This window comes from Tauraco erythrolophus, chromosome 9 (assembly GCF_009769465.1).
Source record: "Tauraco erythrolophus isolate bTauEry1 chromosome 9, bTauEry1.pri, whole genome shotgun sequence".
In the NCBI taxonomy this organism is placed as follows: Eukaryota; Metazoa; Chordata; class Aves; order Musophagiformes; family Musophagidae; genus Tauraco; species Tauraco erythrolophus.
The window spans coordinates 8508280-8529697 of NC_141473.1; the positions used below are offsets into that span (position 1 = coordinate 8508280).

At 38.2% G+C, this 21418-nt stretch overlaps 1 protein-coding gene across 2 annotated transcripts in view; it reads left to right on the forward strand.

Moving 5' to 3' along the window:
- The first annotated feature begins 300 nt into the window (after window positions 1-300).
- The window catches only part of GFRA1 (GDNF family receptor alpha 1), a 140324-nt gene continuing 119206 nt past the window's right edge, over window positions 301-21418 (forward strand). Inside the window, exons 1-3 of one of the 2 annotated variants that reach the window (XM_086616576.1) lie at window positions 301-402; window positions 1521-1805; window positions 3109-3192. In XM_086616576.1, the coding sequence (XP_086472702.1) occupies window positions 363-402; window positions 1521-1805; window positions 3109-3192 (409 nt within the window). In that variant the 5' untranslated portion in view covers window positions 301-362. Of the gene's footprint in view, window positions 403-1502; window positions 1806-3108; window positions 3193-21418 lie in introns of both variants that reach the window. The other variant, XM_086616577.1, reaches the window with a different exon arrangement.

Below are 21418 nucleotides of genomic sequence, written 5' to 3' on the forward strand. Positions count from 1 at the left end.
TGGGAACAGGCGCTGCCCACCCAAGGAGGCGACCGGCGCTCCTGCCCCGCTCCCGCTTGCTCACTCGCACACACATAAACCCGTGCGTGCGCCTCGCTCCCTCACTGAAGTCGGTGCTTGTGCTTTCAGGTTGCTCAGACCTGAAATCTAAGGGAAAAAGCTCAGCGTTTGCGTCGCTGCTCCTGCCGCTGGTGGTGGTAGCGGTGAAGAGGAGAGAGGTGTTGCTTTTTTTTTTTTTTCCTTGAATTCAATGGATCTGAACTTGGAGTCTTTGAACCTCGGCGGTTTTGGAATATCTACATGCTGATCCTCTTTGTTGTGGCACATCAGCTCGTTTGGGGAAGCCATCCGAAGACAGCAAGATGTTTCTCGCTATCTTGTACTTCGCTTTGCCCTTAGTGGGTAAGTTGCTGGCGTCGGATTTCTCTCTGTACATCGCTTCATAAAGCAAAGCATAGGGTTTATGAGATCGGATGCCTGAAGGTTGTCAGTCTATTGTTTAGGCAGAACAGTGAAGTTTCCAGTAGTTTTTATGGCTCTGCCTCGCATCAGTTAACCCAATCTACGTTTAAAGCTCTGGGAGATTACGGACTTAGATACTTGCCTGTGTAGCCTCTTGTTAAATTAGGTTCTCGCAAGTTACAGGGAAACTTTTCGTTTTAATAAAATAAGGCTGCTTGGGGAGGGTGGGGGGGTTGACAAGACCCAGCTGAAGGATTACATCTTCACCTGAACCTGGCAGCCTGCCCAACTGCGAGTGATTTGCAGCCCGAACTGGTTTCCTTTCCACAGGAGATGTTTGCGTTTCCATCTGCGTGTGTCTGAGGGAGCGTGACAGGGGCACGATAGAGAGGAGAGAGTTAATGTAATTTGCTTTGTTCTCCTGCAAAAGCATCATACGTGGAGAGAAAGGGGGGGCGGGAGGGGGGGGGAATGTCACAAATTCTACCTTCATAGATGTAGAATAAGCAAAAATGTGTACAGCCTTTAAAAAGTGACTGACGCCAAAAGAGGCTAATATCAGTCAGTGAGGATACTTATCTCTCTGAAGCGGGTTGTTCCTGGATGTAATTGAAATTACAGCAAAGCTTTTGTGGAAAGCGAGGCTGAATATTTAACCCCTCAGTTAAACACTTGCATGGAAAGGTTATTTGTTTCACCAAAGTGGGTCTAAGGAGTAATGAATGCTTATTTTGTCAGGCACATTAACCCCTGTGGGTTTTCTTTCCTTTTTGTGTTTTCTCATAAATCAACCAGCAGGGTTAAAACGTACCGTTTCCTTGGACTCCCACAAAAGCGGATCTAAGACCCTGAAAACCCCATGTGCTTTTTCCGAAGGTGTAGTGAAAAGCCCTGAGGTTTGCAAGGTGCTGCCAGTGGGGCTGGCTGCATGTGCTGCCTGAGGAGATGCCTTGTGCTTCCCAGATCCCTACTTTGGAGCCTCGGTTAAATCGGCCTCATCCCTCAACGAGAGTTTGTTGGTTTGTGTCTCCTCTCTCTAGATGTACTTTTGTCCGCAGAAGTGAGCGGGCTGCCTGGAGGGGACCGCCTCGACTGCGTGAAAGCCAGCGATCAGTGTCTGAAGGAGCAGAGCTGTAGTACTAAATACAGGACACTGAGGCAGTGTGTAGCCGGCAAAGAGAGCAACTTCAGCCGGGCAACAGGCCTGGAGGCAAAGGACGAATGCAAAAGCGCCATGGAAGCTCTCAAGCAGAAGTCTCTGTACAACTGCCGCTGTAAGAGGGGCATGAAGAAGGAGAAAAACTGCTTGCGCATTTACTGGAGCATGTACCAGAGCTTACAGGGTACGTTGCAAAGCAAAGAAATGTTACGCTCCCCTGACGCAGTGTGTGGTTTTGCAGCCCCTCACATCCGCAGCTAGCTACCGCCGCTGAGGCTAACGCGAGTCTGACCCCATAATTCACATTGTGCTCTTCAGCTGCAAACTGAGGACCTTTCATCCGACTCAAGAACAGCTGCTGCTCCGTCTCCTGTTGTTGGGAAATCCACAATGAGGGTTTCCTCCAGGGGACCCAGCTGACCTTTCTAAACCCCAGTGAAAAGATAAGGGCACTAGCAAGTGCAAAAGCTACAAAAACAATCATTTGGAGACATTTTTCTAATAATATTTCAATTCCTTAATTAGGACACACCTAACAAGATCACAGGACGCTGGAAACAGTTTCTTAGCTCTTTGCTGAAAGAGAAATGTAATATGAAGAGAAGCATTGTTTTAAGGAAGAATTTATTCTTTCCTTTCCTGTATTTACTAGCAATATTCCCTGGGCATGCTGAGGCAGAAAAAATGAAGTGTGTGCTTCTTAGAGCATGTAGAAGTGCCAGTTAGATGGAATATGACAGTGATTGACTTGGGACTTCTGTTCTTGATGTTGCTGGCAAATTTCCCATAGTCTGCTGAGAACAGTCAGGTCCTTACAAGAGATATATCATTTTTAGCCCTGTTTTGCTGTGGCCCTGGAGTTGAAGATGCAGTCTTTCACTTCAGTGTCGTCCCCTTTTAGCTCTTTTCTGTAGCTGCTTCTGCAAAATGAGAAGTCCTCCCTTTCTGTTCATTTATCCAGGCATCAACTGAAATGTTTTTATAAGTGAATATATACTTTTGTTCTAACTTCCATAATAAATTGCGCTACTCTCTGACATTTTCTGCATCATAAAAAGTTTCATTTCCAACAGCATCTTCTTAGGAGTGTTTTATTCCAAAGATGCTAGTTTTTGGCTGTTCCCTGGGCTGATGCTTTAAAAAAGAACTCTGTTTTTAGGGTGAATGAACAGGAACATCCATGCTACAGCTTCTTTCCTGCTGGCATGAGTTGGGACAGCCCCTGTGATGTCACAGGCTGTCTGCAAATTATGACCTTATCCATGGAGGAAGGAGAGAAAAGAACTAGTGACAGGGATAAACAACTAGCTGCTTTCAGGTGTTTTTTATAGACAATGCTTTTGAGGAGAAACAGCCACATAAACAGATTAAAGGGGAGTACCTTTTGCTGTTACAGAGTAACTTCATTTTGGAGTAAAAGTAAACAACAAAATCTTATCCTGAATTCTTGTATAAGAAAAAAAACCCAAAATATTTTTTGTCTTTAGGAAATGACTTGCTTGAAGATTCCCCTTATGAGCCAGTTAACAGCAGACTGTCAGACATATTCAGGCTAGCACCAATCGTATCAGGTAAGCAGACTCGAAATTCTTCAACTGAAATATGATTACAATCTGCTTTGTAGTTGAATTACAGAACTTTCAAACAATACTCTCTTAAATAAAAAGAAACGTGAATGGCTTTCTGGATTTAGGAAGCTCACAGTATAGTTGTACAAAAGAAAATAGTAATTGGTTTTTGAAATAATAACTAAAACTGAAAAGAGTGCTTGGCAGGATGGCAATTTATATTCTTTTTGAGTCATTCTTGGCAATAAATGCTAAATTTTCCTGTAGGTGGCAATCTGATTCCCTGCGTTCCTAATTTACAAATCGGTTCCTTTTTGGGAATGTGGTCAGTGCAAGTTACTTCCCATTGACATTAAAAAAGATCAGAAGATAAATCTTTCAAATGTTTGCATAAGGGAATGCTTTATAGTTTCACACAGTTTTGTTTAAAAAAGAAATTTCAGAATTAAGGCTTGCCTTCTTTTCTGGATCTGCTGCCTGTTTAAAGAGCCTATTCACAACTTCCTTCTTTTTCTAGTTTTTTCTCTGAACGTTTTTTGTTTCTGTGTGGCTGTCTTTCAGAACTTGGTTGTAGTAATTTGAATATGTTACTTGGTAATTAAACTATGCTTTTTTTTTAATCAGCCTAAATAATGCTAATTTTGGATCATATTTATTGAAACAATGATTTCTGGACATTCATAGGGGTTACAGGTTGGAATTAATTTTCTATTTTGGAGTTTCAGAAAGTCTTATCAGAATGCAGTCAGGACCTTTACTAGTTTAGTTACATAAAAAAATTGAATGTGCGCAGTGTGATGTGAAGTCTGACAGCATTGCACCTGTGGTTAACTGACATGCTATGGATAAGCATTAGTAGATGGCTCTTTAAAAGAAAGAAGAAAAGTCCAGAGAGAGTGGCTTGACCAATTTTCAGAGGTACTTAACACTTTTTAGGACCCTAAGTCTCATTAAAAGCCAGGGGGACTTGGACTGTTAAGTATTTAATGGTACAGATTTTCAAAGGCATATAGACACATAAAATGTAGATAACTGCCCATTGGGATTTTCAGAAAGGACTAAGTGATTTAAATAGGCGTTAGATGCCCAGGCAGTTCTAAAAATTCTAAGTGCTTAATGCATCTTTAGGTATCTTAATGCCTTTGAAAATCAGCCCTTCAGACACTTTTCAAAATGTGACTTCAGATCCAAATCACATGCATCTTTTGAAAGCATTATCCTAGTTTAGTGAGCAAATCCGTTGGAGAAATAGTAGAGAACAAAGATTGATTTCTGAAGAATCTTTATTTATTTTATTTATTATTGCTTAATACCCCAACTTAATATAAAACCAAGACAAAATTGATGCAGAGGAGTTCCAGGCTGTTTTCTTAAAGTTTATAGTCAGCCTGCTGAGGGCCAAATTCTAACCTACCTTAGCACTTTTATGATCTCCATAGAAATACTCTATGCACACTCTGCCTTTCTGTTGTTTTTTAGATTCCCCATTTACTTGCAAAGTAATTGTCTTAAAAATGTAATATTTTTTTTTTTTTTTTTTTTTTTACTTATTCTGTGTAATACTGGAATAAGACATAGCTGCCAACAAGTGACATCCATCCTACCACAGCCACTTAAGATGCTGGTGGACTGGTTAGGACTCATTCTGTGTTACTAGTTCACCCCAAATTGCCGTTCACTCTGTCAGAAGTTTCAGGTTTACAAGGATTGGAGGCCTAGATTCACAGGGAGCAACAAACAAAAGTTGTACTACAGTGGAAAAACACCAGTATTTGGAAGTATTGTCATCTGAAAGAAAAAGATTAGCAAAAGCATTTTTCTTATCGTCATGGTTACTACTGCATGTTACATTCTTTAAAGCTGCCTAGTCTCACAGATTTTTTGCAAGGCTCTGCAAATACACCAAACATCAAAACTTGGTAAGATTTTTATATCTTGATTAAAACACAACAAAAAAAACCCTGTACAAGCAGTGCTGGCAGGGGTTTCGTAACTGGTGTTCTGCCACTGTCGTCATTGTGTTTATAAATGTTGCTGCAGTATTCACTCTCATTAAAGTTACTTGGGTGTAATTAAAAGCAGCAGTTAACCCTTTCATCTCACAAAAGGCCATTCTATGGTACTGTATGACTTGGTGTATATCAAGTATAATGCTTTTGCTGTCTTTTTTATTTGTTTTTGAGACAGTATAGAAAATCACAACAGTTGTCTCTTATGGTATATGAAAAGGGAGAAACATTGGCTAAGATGACTGTTTTGCGTGTTTTGTAAGTCTTTTGTAGCGTACAGAAGTCTAAGAAATGGAAGACAGTTTTTAAAAGCAGTTAAGTCGATCTAACTCTATACTGAAAGATGTTCAAAACTGCATCCTCTATGGGAACAGGATACCCAGGATACCACTTTCTCATTAATTGTTCAAGCATAAATATGTTGATTTGAAACAAAAATCAGGGATATATTGCTAAATCAGTTACTAAGTTTGTAGTTTTTTCTCCTGTTACATTAATGGAACAGGTGATGCAGTTGTGTACTAAAGTGAAGCTTTGTTTTATATTTTTAAGTGGTCTGTGTTATACTGGACTAGTGTTGTAGTTAGCCTAGAACTAGAAGGACAAGCTAAGTGTTCTATATAAAATTTTAAATAATGTCCAACAACGCAGAAAAGAAAAATCTAAACCCACAAAATTATTTATCGTAGTACTAGCTGGTACACCCAGAGTATCAGATATTTAGATACTAATGAGCATGAATTTTGCATTTGAATCACTACTAAATTTGCAAGGAAAGAATAATTTATTTTAAAAAAAAGCTAGCTAAAATAGGAATGTGAGTTCAGTGTTTGATTTACTTGTGACATATCCTGAGTATTCGAGGGTCTGATCTTCCTTCCTTTCCATCTACACTTTTAAGTTCATAATTCAGCTCCTTCTATAGAGTTAGTCATCTGACACCTCACATGGCCAAATCCAGGACCATGAGTCTTCCAAGGTGAAAGCAGGGCTGTCTTGTTTTTTGTTTTGGGCATGTCTAAGTCTGAATTTTCTTTAGAACTACTATGTCTGATGTGGTGTTTCTGCCTCAAGGGTGCGAATTTCTTGCTGGTAGGCAGCTCTTCAAATTACTAAAGACTTGTGTGTGTGTATGTGTGTGTGTTAGAGAGTAACAGATTTGAGTTAGTTATTATGATGTAAAGATTTTGCTTAAACAGACATTTTTGCTTAAACCCTAACAACTTCTGAGACTTGAAAACAGTTTAAGGCCATTGACTTCTGTCACAACTACAGTAAATGCAAAATCAATTGATTGGATTTCAGAGGTGAGTTTCACACCAAATTAAGGATAGATGCTTGAATCAGTCACTTTTTAAAGCTATCTACAGCTTTTTACTTCCTGGGGAAGAGTTTGCCTGTTGAATCTGTATTGTATTTGACATTGAGCCTTGCAACTGGAAGATATATTATTATTTCACTATCAGCTGATGCAGTCATCTGGTCATCTCTGGTGTGATGTAAGAAAATATCCTGCATAAAAACTGTATTTTCACATACCTGTAGAAATACTTAAAAAAAAAAAAAAGTTTCTGAAATGTCTTATTCCTTTCAACACAAAATAAAGAGCCACTAAAGCTGAATAAAATGCCTTCAGCCATCTCCGTGGTGTAAATAAAATACTTAATATTAAAAAGAATTGACTGTTTAGATCAACATATTTAGGATGACATAATGCTCTCCTCCCATGGATTCACTCCTAAATTACCTAGTTGATCACAGGCTTATTATCCCATTGTTCAGCTTTGTGTATATTTTCTTCTTTCTTTTACATCTATTATGTTCAGAAGTGATTTTAAAGAACAGACTACATAAATTGGAATATTTCTTAAAAGATACAGGTTTTGTTGGTCATCTGCGGAGAACTGGTTGTTTACATGCTTCTAGTTATGTCTTGCTTCTAGTTGCTAAAATGCAAGAAAAGGAGAAATTAATTATTTTGCCAATATTTCTGTTTTCTGTAGTAAGCTTTTAGCAAAGTGCCTTTTGTATCATTAACAAATGGGAGAAAGAAACTGGCTCGTATGATTATATGTCAAGTGTCTACTGATCCTGCTGGTCTCATGAAAGACTGTTTACTCTTTAAAAACTCTGGGAATCTTCTGTTGCAGAAGGTATCTGGAAGCTTACATTTAGAAGAGGGTATGTTTTATATTTATTATGGGAAATTTGTTAATTAAAACCAAGAGTTCAATAGACAGCACAGCACATAGGGCTTCTTACTGGAGTGTATCATTCCACACTGTTTATTACATGGGTAGCACAGCACATGAAGTTGGCATGTTTGATTTGCATACTGAGTAAGCAATAAGTACAAATGCAAACAATTAAGGTCAGTAAGGTGGCCTTTCATTGCATTTAAAAAGTTGAGACTATAAAAAAACTAGCAGTGCTGGAATTCTCAGAAGGGGGTGTGTGCTGGCGGCATTTAAATAAGGCAGTCTCATGTATGCTTTTTCTGTAGGATTTCATGAAGATGGGTCTGGGTCTCTCTCTAAGATCTGGTCGGAAGGAGAGTGGGTTACTCAGTAGTTTTCCCTTCTTCCTCTGAATGTTTCCAAGTCTTTTAGGCATCCTGTATCATTGGTGTTCACAGATCAGAAAGTTGATGCTGGGAAAGAATGAAGTCCGATATCCAAAACATGTCCTTCAGGATCTGACAGACTTTAAAAGGGGAGACTTCCATCTACCCAGCATAAAACCTGCTCTGAGTTTTGATGACAGCTCTGTGGCCCCTCCCCATTATATTATCCTTCCCAGGGATGGGGTAGAGACATCACAGAGAACGGAGTGCAAGTGTTTCCTTTGGAAAAGTTGCTATTAGCAAAAGCAGTGGAGGAAGTTTGGGGTTTTTTAAGACGAATTCTCAGGATTTAGAGAAACAGAGCTTCCTTGTCTGTGTGCTTAAGATCCTTTAGGATTCCTCATACCTCCTCTTTCTGCTAATTTTGTAAAGAGGGGCTGTAGAACTAGAAAACACTGTGTCATAGTGAATTAATTTTGCCCAAACTTTCATAACCCGAAAATTCTTTTAATTAATAATTGAATGTTTCCCCATTCATTTTTGCAGTTCTTGAACTAATGTAAGATCTGTATTCTGGGCAGCAGGTCCCTGACACTTTATCATTCACTTCCTTTTTTCTTACCTGGTAAATTTTATTTTGTAGAATCCACTTATAGCACTTTTTAAATTGTTTATCGAAAAGATGAGTTAGATTCTCTGTCCTAGTCAACAGATTCACTGCTTTTTTCTTTTGGGGTTTGTGGCATGTGAATTAGTGGCCTCTCCCATGAATTAATACTGTATGACATCCCCAATTCCTACTGCCCGAGGCCTCTAATCCTGGTTCCATTCCTAAATCTGTGTATATTTCAAATGCTACATATTCTTCTAATTTAATGCTATGTCTTTTTCTGACATTTCTGTAAGAATATTTGAGGTGTCACATTTCTACAAAGGCAGTTTCATTTATAAATTATTAAAAATGTTGATTTCTCTTGACTATTTACAAGGCTTTTATTAGCTCTTACCTCCCAAATCATTGCAGTTTATTTTAAAAAAGATACTTCATGTTAGTTACCTTGCACATTCACCCGATTTCATAAACAATAAACCAGGTCTTATTAATAGGAGTCTTGCAATATGATTCTGTTCCCACTGAAGTAAGAATAACACATCAAAATCTTTTTATTTGATAATGATGTATTCTGTTTCCTGTTGTAATTTTTTGGCTTAGTTCTGGTTTTCTGATGTGAAGTTGAGCCTTTTGATAACAGAAAAGTAAAAACATATTGCTAATTTCGGTTACACTAGATTTGTCACATGCACAACTATATTTTCCTTTGTAAAGTAATATATTAAAGTAGTAGTCCTTGGACCAATATATAATATTGTTTTACAGTTATAAATCAAGACTAACTCTTCTTTCCCCCATTAGAGTTTGTGGCCCTTTGCCTTTTGCAAGAAAAAAACAAACAACACAGGCATCTATTTTAGCTGCATTTAACAAAATGAAAATAGTTCGACAAAAATAAATCTAATACGAGCATGTACAATGTTTGTGTTCTTTGACATTTCTGTCTGCAGATTTGCTTTGCAGAGACAACTAGGCTGGCTTCCAGTCAGATAACAAGTTATCAAGAGTGCATAGATACTAGTTGCTGATTTCCCCTTCTGCATTTTCATAATCAGATTGGACTTTACACAAAAGAAAATAACTTTGGTGACTGCTGGCTTGCAGGAGCTCTTTGAATTTCCTGTTTTCTACATTTCTTGAAGCTAGGTCTGATTATGAGAGGAGAATTAAGAACCTTGCTGAAGTAACTGATTGACTAGCTTATAAAGGCAGAGCTTATGCACTTTAACTTCAGCAGGAAGATTAACAGGGCTTATAACCTCAAATTGGCACCTGTCAATATCCTCAGCTCAGTCTATATTTCTTTCCTTGATGAGATTATTGGAACTTTTTTACTAATTTCTTTGAAGATCTGTAAGACAGAAGAAAAGGTCTTTGTTCCTCAAGTATTTAAAATACACAGCTTTGAGCAAACGCATTTTCTGCTTGTCCCAGTAGTCTAGGCAGGCTTTGTCAACCTGTTTCAACATGAGAAACAAGATGATACCCATTCCGTGGAAGGAGGAAGCATCTGGTGATACAACACAGAGTATTTATGCGTGAATATTCGGTGTCTCCTTGAATGCTGGGAGTAGTAAGAGAGACTATTTAGGAGTTTTGAAGGAAACTCAAAGGAGAGATGTATTCTCCTGAAGCCTCAAAGGAAAGCGTTGGGTGATGACTAGTTGAATAAGCACGGCCAGGTGTTTTGCTTTCAATTTATAGTATATACTGTGAGCCATGTCTTTTCTTTGTCTAGAAAAGAAAAGATGTCTAGAGTAGCATCTTTAGACAGCAGAATTGCCGTCCCTTTGATCTGTATCTTCGCAGGAAAATCTCAATTATAGTATGGTGGGCAAGATATCAAATGAGCAAACGTGCACGTGGTTTTGAGTAGCACATTGTATGTTCTTCTGTTTGCCATTACAGACTAGCTTTATGGTTTGTGTAAGTGCCACGGTAGTTCCTATGAAGTAGGAGCAAAAGCACACGGGCGCTGCTAGTGGTATTACTGAGATTATACGGAGAGATCGAGTACTTACTAGTCACTGAGGAGGGGAGCAGAATCTGGTTACCTACGGGGAGAGGTGCCACCATTTCAAGGATGTGGTGAGCAGGAACAAGCATGGGCTGCCAGGTGACCTTAGAAACACAGAACTTGCCACGAAGTTCCCAGTTCTGTCAGGTATCTTCAGACTCTGCTGCGTTGCAGGGGTAAGCAGTTGGACACGACCAGGCTGCTAACGGGGCTGCTGAAGGTGTGACATGGGGAGTGAGAAAAAGCCCATGGTCCATGTGGCATAGCTTTGGTGCAGTGCTGGGCATACTGTTGGGAATGCTGCGATGATAAAGGTGCTGCAGAAGAGAAGCCTGTGCTGAGTGGGTGTATTTCTGTGCCAGTCTTACTCGGAGGGCTCCTGAAGTACCTTGCCTGGAAGCTGTGTCCCCTGGTGAAATGCAGAGAACAGTGCCCAGAAGAGCAGCGTCCTGCAGCTTTCTGTCTCTTGATGGCACAGCAAGGTGCAGTTTATGGCAGTTGATTTGCTCTCTGGCTCTTTTTAAAATATTTTAAAACTTTATTTTTATAGCCCTATTTGTATTTGACTCTCAGGGATAACTTTGACAGTCTTGGAAGAGCCAGCGGTATCTGTCAGGAGCTGACAGTATGTTAAAAACGCTAAGAATAAAATGTCTGTGTGATGAGAAGAAATAAGAATTTCTTGATTGTAAGACAGAACTTATTTGTGATAAGTATCCAACATTTCTAATTTTAAGCTGTATGTTTTATTATTTTGACCTGAGAAAGCAAGGTGTTTACAGCTTTGATTTTCAGAAATGTGACCATTTTTGTTTATGAAAACTAATTCTTTAATTTATTTTATATTAACTTTTTGGTATTATTTTTTTATTCTTGCATTTTCTGTGGATGAAACTAATGCAGCAACAATGTTGTCAGTATAGTTAGGGCATTAACACAATTAAGTTATTTTTGGAATAGTTCTTTAGTTACTATGATGCTTAGACAATTTTTATAAATGTCAGGCTATTGTCCTGTACAATCTGCACTCAGCCGAGATTTAACATGAGATGCATGACACAAAGTGTAATGGCATAGAGATAGCTCTTCCTGCATAGAAATTTGCAGAAATGATGGGTTGTAAAGAGAGTTGAAGATATCAAACAATTTGAGTGGGAACCTATAAATAAAGATGAATTTCTGCATTCACTGGTTATACGATTTTATCACTGTCTGGTGTCCATAAAATGCATCTTCCCATTAAAGTTTTGTCATGCAGCTGATGAGGTTCAGAAGTCTTAAAAGCTTCCACTCTCTTCCTTCTAAATTGGCACCCTAAATGCCGTACTAAAGCTCAGCTCAGCAAAACCAGAAATCGCCTCTCCCTGTTCCTCCTCCGCAGGAGACAGTACCGTGATTCTCCCAGCTCCCCAGTCCCACAGCCTCCAGCCAATGCTGACGTTTCTTCATTTAACCCTGACAGTCAGGCTGGTGCCAACTGCTGTCGCTTCCTTGAGCTAATAACCACAGCTCATTCCTGCCTTGACATACCTTTTCCATATACTGCCGTGCCTCCTTTGATTGTTGACTTTGCACCATAACTTCTCCAACAAATCCTCTCCGGCTGTAGGACTTTGGTGGTTTCTTTCTCTGTTGTTGTGGCGTGGAGTGGCTCAGCTTTCCGCCTCAGCTACTCATTTCTCAGAAATCTGACTATAGTTCTTCCCTGTCCTTTTTAGGACAGGCTTGTCTTTGCTCTCCTGTCTGATGTCTTTGCTTTGTGGTCTGCCTCTGCCCTCCGCCCTGCTCTCCTTTTCTCCGTTCACGCAACACATCCCTGTCCTCCCTTGTCCGGTACCTCTGGTGAGGCAATGCCCTCTCTGTTCTTTGAAAGCTTCCCTTAAACTCTGCTTTTCCCAGCATTCTCCAAATTGTTCTCTCACCCTCCCTGTAAAGAGTTTGAGATGTGGTCTAATAAAAGGAATTGTTCCTGAGTAATGGAACTAATAAAGCCTGGTTTCCTACCAGAGTCCTCCTTCTCCTGGATGCCCCTGCTCTCTGCACTCATCTCTCTCTTCTTCCCGTGCTGTGCTTTCTCCACATGTGCTCCCTTGTCTCTTCACTAATCCTTAATTCTGTCCCACCTCTCTTGTCTCTGTGGGGCAGCATGTGCTGCGGCTGGCTTGGAATGGCTCAGAGCCAGAGATGTGCCTGCCTTGTCCTCAGCAGGCAGGTCTACGTGGCTCTAAAAACTCTGTTTTTTTCATAAAATTTCTAAGAACTTCATATTCATTCCTCTGTCAAATTTGTTCGAGTATGTCCTATGGGTTAAAAATCGCTGGGAGCTGCAGGGGCGAGGGGAAAATAAGAGAGACTAATATTCAATTTACCTACATTGCCTTGAAAAATTAGGATTAAAAAAAGCAAATATGGTTCCTGTCATATTGCTAAGCATTAGGTTGTGACATATCTTATTCTAGTCTCAAAAAACATTGTGTTGTGCAAGTGATACAAATAAACATGCAGTGGACTCGAAACATACAGGCAATTAAGTACAGTTGATGGCTGACAGTTGTATTAGATAATTGGGCATCTCAGGATTCTCAAAATGGGAAATAATTTATGCATTTAGGCTAGCTGGCATGAAGATTATTCAGATCTAGAAATGAAACAAGAAAGAAAGGACCCATCCAAAAGCTGTCGTATATGAACACATATATTGCATTTGACTATTTGGATGATACCACATTGTGTTTACAAATGTCACTGCACTTTTTACTCATCATCTTCTTCATGTGAAATATTTGTAGGATTAAGGATAAAGTTTTGCTGATGTTTGTTGTGGTAAGGTCATAAATGAGAAAGGCGATACTAGTGTTTGGTAGTAGTTCAAAGAATTCACGTCCAAATACCCGGACTTCCCCAGACTTGCCACTTGCAAATAGAGTGGAATATATTCTGCATAGCAGTGGCTTTGCATTAATGAATGCTTAAGCAGCAGATTAAAATGTCTGTTTAAAAAATAGGTTAGGATTATGTAATAACACAAGTCTGGGATGCTAATAACAGTGAAGATAATTTTATTGAGCAGATTAAGTGCAATTAAGTCTCAACTACAGAATATTTAAATACAATACTAGATCAAAACCTAGTCTATGCAGCTTTACTTGCTTTCCTTCACACCTACAGGATCAGCACCTGACAGCGAAGTAAATTATTGTTTTTATTGTTGTTCATTTTATATTGCCATGGGAATGTACATCATGTTATCCATTAGGACCCAGACAAACAAGTCTTTTCTCCACATACGCAGCCATGTAACAAGACATGATTGAAGACAGCGAGGCGTCTGCACGATTTGAAATTCTATTAGAAATTGATAAATTTGCTTGTCAGATTTCTTTAAAGGATTGCATATATAAGAACTGCCTATAGTACTCTCATATGAAAAGTCACGAAAATTATAGCTTTATAATAAACCCGTATAGACTGAGAAAGTGCCAGTTCTTTCCTCATAATCTGTTTACTTAATTCTGGTTCCCTAAACAGTGAAACGGAGACACAAACTTGCAGTGGCTGATAACACTTGTGACCTGATGAAGTAAACGGCTTTGATCCTTTGAGAGGTCAAACTGTGTGTGTTTCTAAGCAAACATTCCCCAAGGCTGCTGATGCGTGAGATGTCTCTTCCCCTTGCCAAATGTCCCACCTTTGCAAGAGAAAATTAAAGGAGACTTGCAAAGAAATGTTGTGTGTTACTGTATTTAATCTTGTCTATAAATTGATGTGAGAATTGTTGAGCACAGGATTTGGTGTTTTTTTTTTTTTAATTTTTGCACAGTTTAAAAATATCTGGACAAGTCTCTCTGGGTTGGGTAGAAAGTGAATGTATTAACCCGTAACTGCACTGATGTTTACGGAGAAAGGCGTACAATGTTTTTTAATTTAGTAAATAGAGAATTATTTGAATCTGACTTGGAGATTCATTTAGCTTTTTAATACATTTCTGCTGTAGAGCTAAAAATATCTTATCTTCATGCCCTTGACCTTTCTCAAAGAGCTGTGGGAAGATTAAAAAGCATAAATGAGAATACATTTAGAATTAGCCTATTTGAAGAAAAATGGTACCAAATGCCTTAGCTATTTGCAAAATGGTATTAAATTGTCAATCCTGCAACATGTCCAGTCTGGCAGAACTGAGCAAAACAACCTGCTACCAGAGCAGGGCTCTAGTAGTCCTAGAGATGAGGAGGTAGTTCATTTTTCATTCCCTGCTCAGTCTTTCCCCTCCTTGCAGAAGCTGCCAACAAAGGTGCCAGTTATAATGATGATTTCTGTAGCTCAGATATCTATCCCTTAACATACCCCTTTCCCCCAGCTTGTTCTGTGTAGTTCACCGAGCAGCTGTATAAATACTTTTGGTCGTTACCCTCTTGAACTCTATTTGAACTAGCGACTAAAAGGTGAGGTTGTCAATATATTAAAGACATCATCAATGGCATAACTACAGCCATAAACGGTGAGTAATTGTGGTGGTTGAGCTTTATTTATTTATTTGTTCATTACAAAATGTGTCAGTATCTAGGCATCTTTGACGTTACTTTTGAAAACAGATGACTTTTAGTGATACCCACTGCAAGCAGCCACTCTGCAGTGTTTTTAATTATCTACCTTAAGTTATTCACTTAACAAGACAGAGAATGGTTGCACTTGTGAAGCTGTCATCTTTTGGGCTTAGGTACTGCATTGCTGTGCAATAATTATACAGTCTGATATTAGCTTTCATTTATGCTAATTGCAAGTAAGCTTATAAATTCCTCGGATTATTAAAAAGAGAGTTATCTCTTTCCTGTTGCGTTCAGTCAAGGATTTAAATGTTGCAAACTTCCAGTTCTTTTAAGAGAAAAATCGCCATAAAAATCTTTCAGATATCAATACTTTATCAAGCTAAGGAAAACCAGAGCGTTCTATTCTGCCTTTCCAAATTGTTTTTGTAGCATTGCAACTGTATATACTGATTTTTATCATTATTTTAAATTAATTTGGTGATTTAGAGATGTATTTCATCCTACATGGGGAGACATAATAAAACTAAAATCATACCTAAAAGATAATCAATAAGTGACTATACCTAGGACACTAACAGGAGGCAAAAGAAAATTGATTTCATAAATTGCAATATTTTCTCTAAAGCTGTTCTCAGTAGGATATTCAGAAAAAAAAATCACAGATTTCTGTAATGCAGGCAGTATGCAATATCTGGTCGAGACTGTGGAAAGAAATCTAATTTACAAGTTCCAGGGTGAATTATTTTGTCACGAAAAGAATAAAATAGAGCCAATAGTTAGCTCCCCTTCAGCAGTAATATGTGCTAATTGAAAGACTCAGGATTGCTTCGGAAGAGTCAATATTCAGGCTTGTAGAATTCCTGAAGTGACTAGTTTCAGTCTTTAGCCAGGATGAGAAATATAATAAATGGTTCTGGACCTGGACTGTGGTGAGAAGAGCTACTTCCCACTGCAGCTATCAGAACAGGAGACGTGTAAAGTGCTTGTACCAGATAACTCCTCTATCTCTCGAGCAGGTTGTACTTCTTCTGTGGCAGAGTGTCGCTGACAGATTAGGGTGACAATTCATAATGTTTCTGAGCGTGAATGCTACATGTTGAACAAGATCAGAGTCTCAAGGAGCATGTCATAGAGAATTAAGGTTTATTACATATCCTTCCTTGTGGTTTTCAGAATTTTAAAAGGATTTATAATATTTGAAATATGATTAAACTCAGAAAACCTTAGTATTACAGGGTAATAGTTTACAAATCATCTTTTCCCTAGATTGTAGCTGAGTGCAGTGGTCTAATTCTGGGTAAAGACTTTTTGTTGTGTGACATGATGCAATAGCAGAAGAGTATTTTAAAAAAATTCTAGAAATTACTGTGCATATTAAGAATGATTTATTAGACTCTATAAAAAGAAAGCTAGAAAGGTTTTTTTAAAGGTGTTAACTTCTCAGATGTGTATTATTAGCATGCAGTACATGTATTATTCTGAACTATTTATTTTTAAAGAGTGGCAAAAGAATTAAAATACATCTCTAAATCACTCCACAGCATTTAGAGACAGTTTTGGCTAGCTGCCCAAAATGCTGTGTAAGTAGGTATTTGGGAAGAGGAGAAGGTTTCTTTGAGGTATTTTTACCACTGGGGGACTCCTGCTGTTCACGTTTCTTCTATACTGTTTGGAGTACCCCAGATTTGCTTTAAATGATCGAGTTCACCTGAAGGGTGGGGGATGTAGTGGTGTTGGAAGAAGTGCAGCCAGTGTATTTGTCATAGAAAATCGTGTTAATTTTAGTTGGCAAATGAAGCATTTCACTATTGCACATTAGAACACCCAAATGTTAACCCAGATTGTTTCTCTTTTCGAGAAAGCTGCACGTTTGTGGAAGATGTGGCTGAGTTCATTCTTTTGACTGTTTGATCCTTAGTTGTTTTAAGACTTGAGTGAATAGGTGCTGGCAGCACTCTAGCTTTTTTTCATATTAAATGTAAAAGCTGAGCTAATGTATATTTGGCAGACACAAGCACTTGGAGGTCAGGAAACTTATGACTTTAGCTTTTTTTCTTTTGTACAATTCCTTTCTGACCAGGCTTGAAATTATGTTCAAACACTCCTTTTCCAGTATGTGATATGAATCAATGTTGTACCTTTGCTGATGTACTTAAAATCTGACTAATATGTATTAAAGGGAGAGTTAAGGTACAAACACATCTCTAATTCTAGGCCTATCTGACTGGAAAGTTTCTTTTAATAAATCATTCAACAGCAGGTTTACTGAAAGGAAGGTTAGGAGGCTCATTTGTATAAACTTCCAGACCTTTCCTCCAAAATAGCTTTTTCCTTTTGAAAAAATGCAGTTATCCTAATTTCCTGACTGTACTCTAGGTTGGTTGTTCTGTGAGACTGGATTTTTCCTCCTGCTAGGAGTTTTCAAAACGTTTACAGGTGGTGTCAGAAGGGCCATCAGAGATGTGTCTGTATGTATCTGTTCATACAGCTAACACCAGTTTGCAATTTGTAAAGAGTTGAACCTTCCTCTTTGTAGTACAATGTGGTGTCCTTAAAACCATAGGATTTAGGTCAGCGTGCTTTTAAAGACATCTAGAGTAGGGTAGGGCCAAATATTCTCAAAACAGTACTTGTTGCCATTGGATTGCAAGCTGCATCACAATTTATTTCCTTGTACTAATTCTTCTGTCTGTACCTGTTGCATCACAGTGAAACGAGTTCAGAGGTGTTGGTTGGTAGGAAACAAGCATGCAGAAGTCCTCATCTCACATCTGGCTTTCAGAGCCCATTTGTTTTATTGAAGTTAATAAAATGAACTGTACTTCAGATAGACGATCAGGCCACTGTTTTATTTAATAAAGCAAACAAGGAAGATCCAAGTTGTGTTAGCTTCATAAGGAAAATCTGTCTTTTGTTGTTCAGAGAATGCATCCTGTGATGACTGTCATACAGCATTAATTTTTATGCTGTATTTAGAACTTAAATACTTGAATTTCTGGCAGTTTCTTTTCTTCATTGGTGACAAGTAAATGTTGAATAATCAATTGAAATATAATTTTTAAATAGTAACATCTGAAATGAGGCAGACTAGTGGAAGGGAAGAAGGCAACATTTTGCATGTGAATAAAACTAAAGAGTTTGTCAAACTAAATTGGAGAGCTTTAGGTAGCGTAAAAGACATATTTAATTGGAAAATCCTCTGACTGTTTTCACTGTCCTGCATATCAAAAAGCTAAGTACCAAAACTTGAGACCTGGTAACATTTTCCTGAAAGAGAATGTGTATTGACTCTATTTGCTGTTGGAGAGAAAGAAATGACCAGTTTGCTTTCTAATGTGGTAGAATTCCATAAGTTCTGATATTATGTTATATTGCAATATGATCAATCTTATCGTGTAACAAAGTGTAAACGTTACTCTAATTGTTGCTATTTTCACTATTTTTCAGTTGATCACTGATGGGAAACTTAGAGATATATTATAGAGAAATTTGGTTATATAGATACCTGTTAAATTGCAGCAGCCATTTTGCAAGCAAAATGGTAGCTCTTAAGGACACTTGGCAGTGGAAGTGATGTTTGCATGTTTAAACCTATTTATTTCATCAAGTCACCTTGTTCTTTGAAGAATATATGTTGCAGTAATTATAGTAATATGCCAATTACTTCTTTTAATTACAGGTTTTTCTAATGTAGAAGTTAGATCAGCTCCTGTAAAATTGGCTTCTCATTGTTTTTCCATTCATGCATGGTGGAAACACTGGGGCAAAATATGTTTTGTATTATTTTGTTTCTTCATCTGGAAAGAATTTTTTTTAATCTGGAGAACGCATATTCATAGCATTAAATTATGACAAATATTTATTGTAGGCTATATTTCATAGTTAACTGCAGAAGAGTGTTTTCTCTTGCTTTTAGTCACAGGGTACCTATTTACATTCAGGGTCTCATGAGTATCATAGGCCCTCAGCTATCATTCAATCTCCAGTTGTTTTGCATCACAGTTGGATCAAAGTCAGCTTCACCAGATCAGATTTTTAGTCTCTCCTAGGGCGAAATTTTTGTTAAGATCAAATGAAGCTTTCTCAAGAAAGCTTCGGAATGTAACCACTGTCAACAGTGATGTTTCTTTGCATATACTAGATTGCAAATGTAACTCGTCCTTGCAACCTCGAGATGTTCTGATTAATTGCATCTTCTGGAACTCTGTGTGTGTTATACCTGCTTTATTCACATGTAAAAGAGACGCAGCTATTAACTTCCCTCCAAGTTATGTGGGAAAAGAGGATTATGTTTGCCCTCTATGGTACATTTCTAAGCTCCATAACATTTAAAAAAAATATTTTTCATGGCTTTGGTCTAATTCTAAATGTTATTTTTCATTAGTCATAAAAAATATGGGTTAAAAGCACTCAGAGGTTTTATGCAGGCTTTCATGCAGTAGTCTGATGCCTCCGACAGATAATCCTAGGGAGATCTCTTCCACAAAACAGGACTTGTTCTTGATAATTATTCTCATATTATGACTACTACTTCTTTGCTTTGAGCAATCTGATAAGGAGACTACATGACGCAGTCTGGAAAATTCCTTCCATGTAAAGGAGATTTTCCATGTGGGCAGCTCTTGAAATTAAAGGTCTGCAATTATTTACAATACATGGGATGTTCCATACCCTCTCTTACATTGATAAAAGTTCATCTGGTAGCAACATGTGTGTGTCACTGTTTAATACCTGACTTCCTGATCTTCTATCTCACAGCGCTGTAAGTTCTTCAAAACCCTTTTAGTGACAAAATAGGTTTTTGTGGAGCACTTTAATGTCCTGGTCGTGATGCGTGTCAGGCATGTCGTGTGTATTTTAAGCATTGCTGTGATCATCGTCTGACTGTTAAAATTGGTATTCACTTCAGGAGAGCAAGCAAGCTTTAGACAGAGCTATATGCCTCGCTCTATCGGGAATAAATAGTACTGAGACCTTGTATGAAATTCATTCATAAAGATGATGCCTGCATTTTGCAGAACAGAATTGGTGGCCGTATGTTTTTCTCCTAAACTTCATACTACAGATGGAGAGAATTATTTATGTGGAAAGCTCAGTTTATAGCTTAGCAATCGGATAGCAGCTGTATTTTCCTCCATTGCCAGATCCTCAGCAACATCTTGTCCTGTTTGTAAAGCCATCTAGTTTATGAAGGTTAGAAGGCTCCCAAACAGAACAAGCTGCTCATATTTGTAAAGTATACAGCTGCCAGATCCAGAGATGATGCCCTGGGAGAGCAGTATTCCCATCTTTGTTTAATTGATAATGTTGGCACTTTTCATGCCACCACTCAGAAAAGACTGCAGCTTTGCTGTCAGTCTTGCCTGGCTTTATGCTGGCGTACACCCAAAGAAAAATCAGATAGCTCTCCTACGGCCGCTTCAAGATGCTTCAGTCAGTTGAAGTCCACTGCTAGCAAAAGATTTGGATTACAAGGAAAAGGAGAGAGAGTAACTACTACTCCATCTTCTGTCTGTCTGTGTTAGAGGTCATATATGCAGCAATACATGGTGCTCAGCGTAGACCTCAGAAGGCCCAGGGTCAGGCAGTTAGGGTGCTTGCCTATTGGCAATGGATTGTAGTGCAGCCCCATTGACCACAGTATTGCAAAAATCACAGATATTTATGAGGCAATAGTTATTTTTGATATGGTAAAGCGAATTTGGGTATATTTGTCACAAATACACTTTTTAAGTACCTCAAATTTACAGTATATAAATGCTATTTATGATCTATTTATCTTTGATAATGGTCATTTTTATCATTATAAACCTTGCCTTCATCATTTAAAATTAGATTGTATAAAACTTTGATGATTTCTCAATGTTCGATTTCTTTGCCCAGCTTATCTGTAGAAAGTATGTGCTTTATAAACATCCAGTACACCAATATTTAAAAGGCCATGTGTTATCTGAGAAAACTCATGCAGAGAATCAACAGCTCTACCATAGGAATCAATCAGCATAATACTGCAAACAAGGGACCTTTTGTACCTCTACAAGTGCAGAACAGCATGCATTTTACAACTGCTAAGTGTACTCCTAAGTTAATTACCATTTAGAGTCTAAATAAAATAATTCTCTATAAAAAATTGTGTTAAAAAAAAGTTTAGTGGCATATAGCATCCTATTTATTATTTATTCAACCATAACTGAAATTGTCATCAGAAGTTAGGTTTGAATCAGGCTGTGGGGAGAATTGCATCTTTTCAATGGGGCTAATTAGCTTGAGTAGAACAAAGTGCTAATGGAGCTATCTGGAACCTGAGTTATTTTATTCAATGTATACTTGTGCGGTATAGGCACACCCTGTTATGCCAAGGTCTTATATTTAGTAAAGGGGTCGAGAGCAACACAATTGTGCCACTTAAGAGATTTAATCGAAAAGAAGCAACACCGTTGCTTAAGAGTTGTTTAAAACAGTGCAGCATATAGTGTGCAC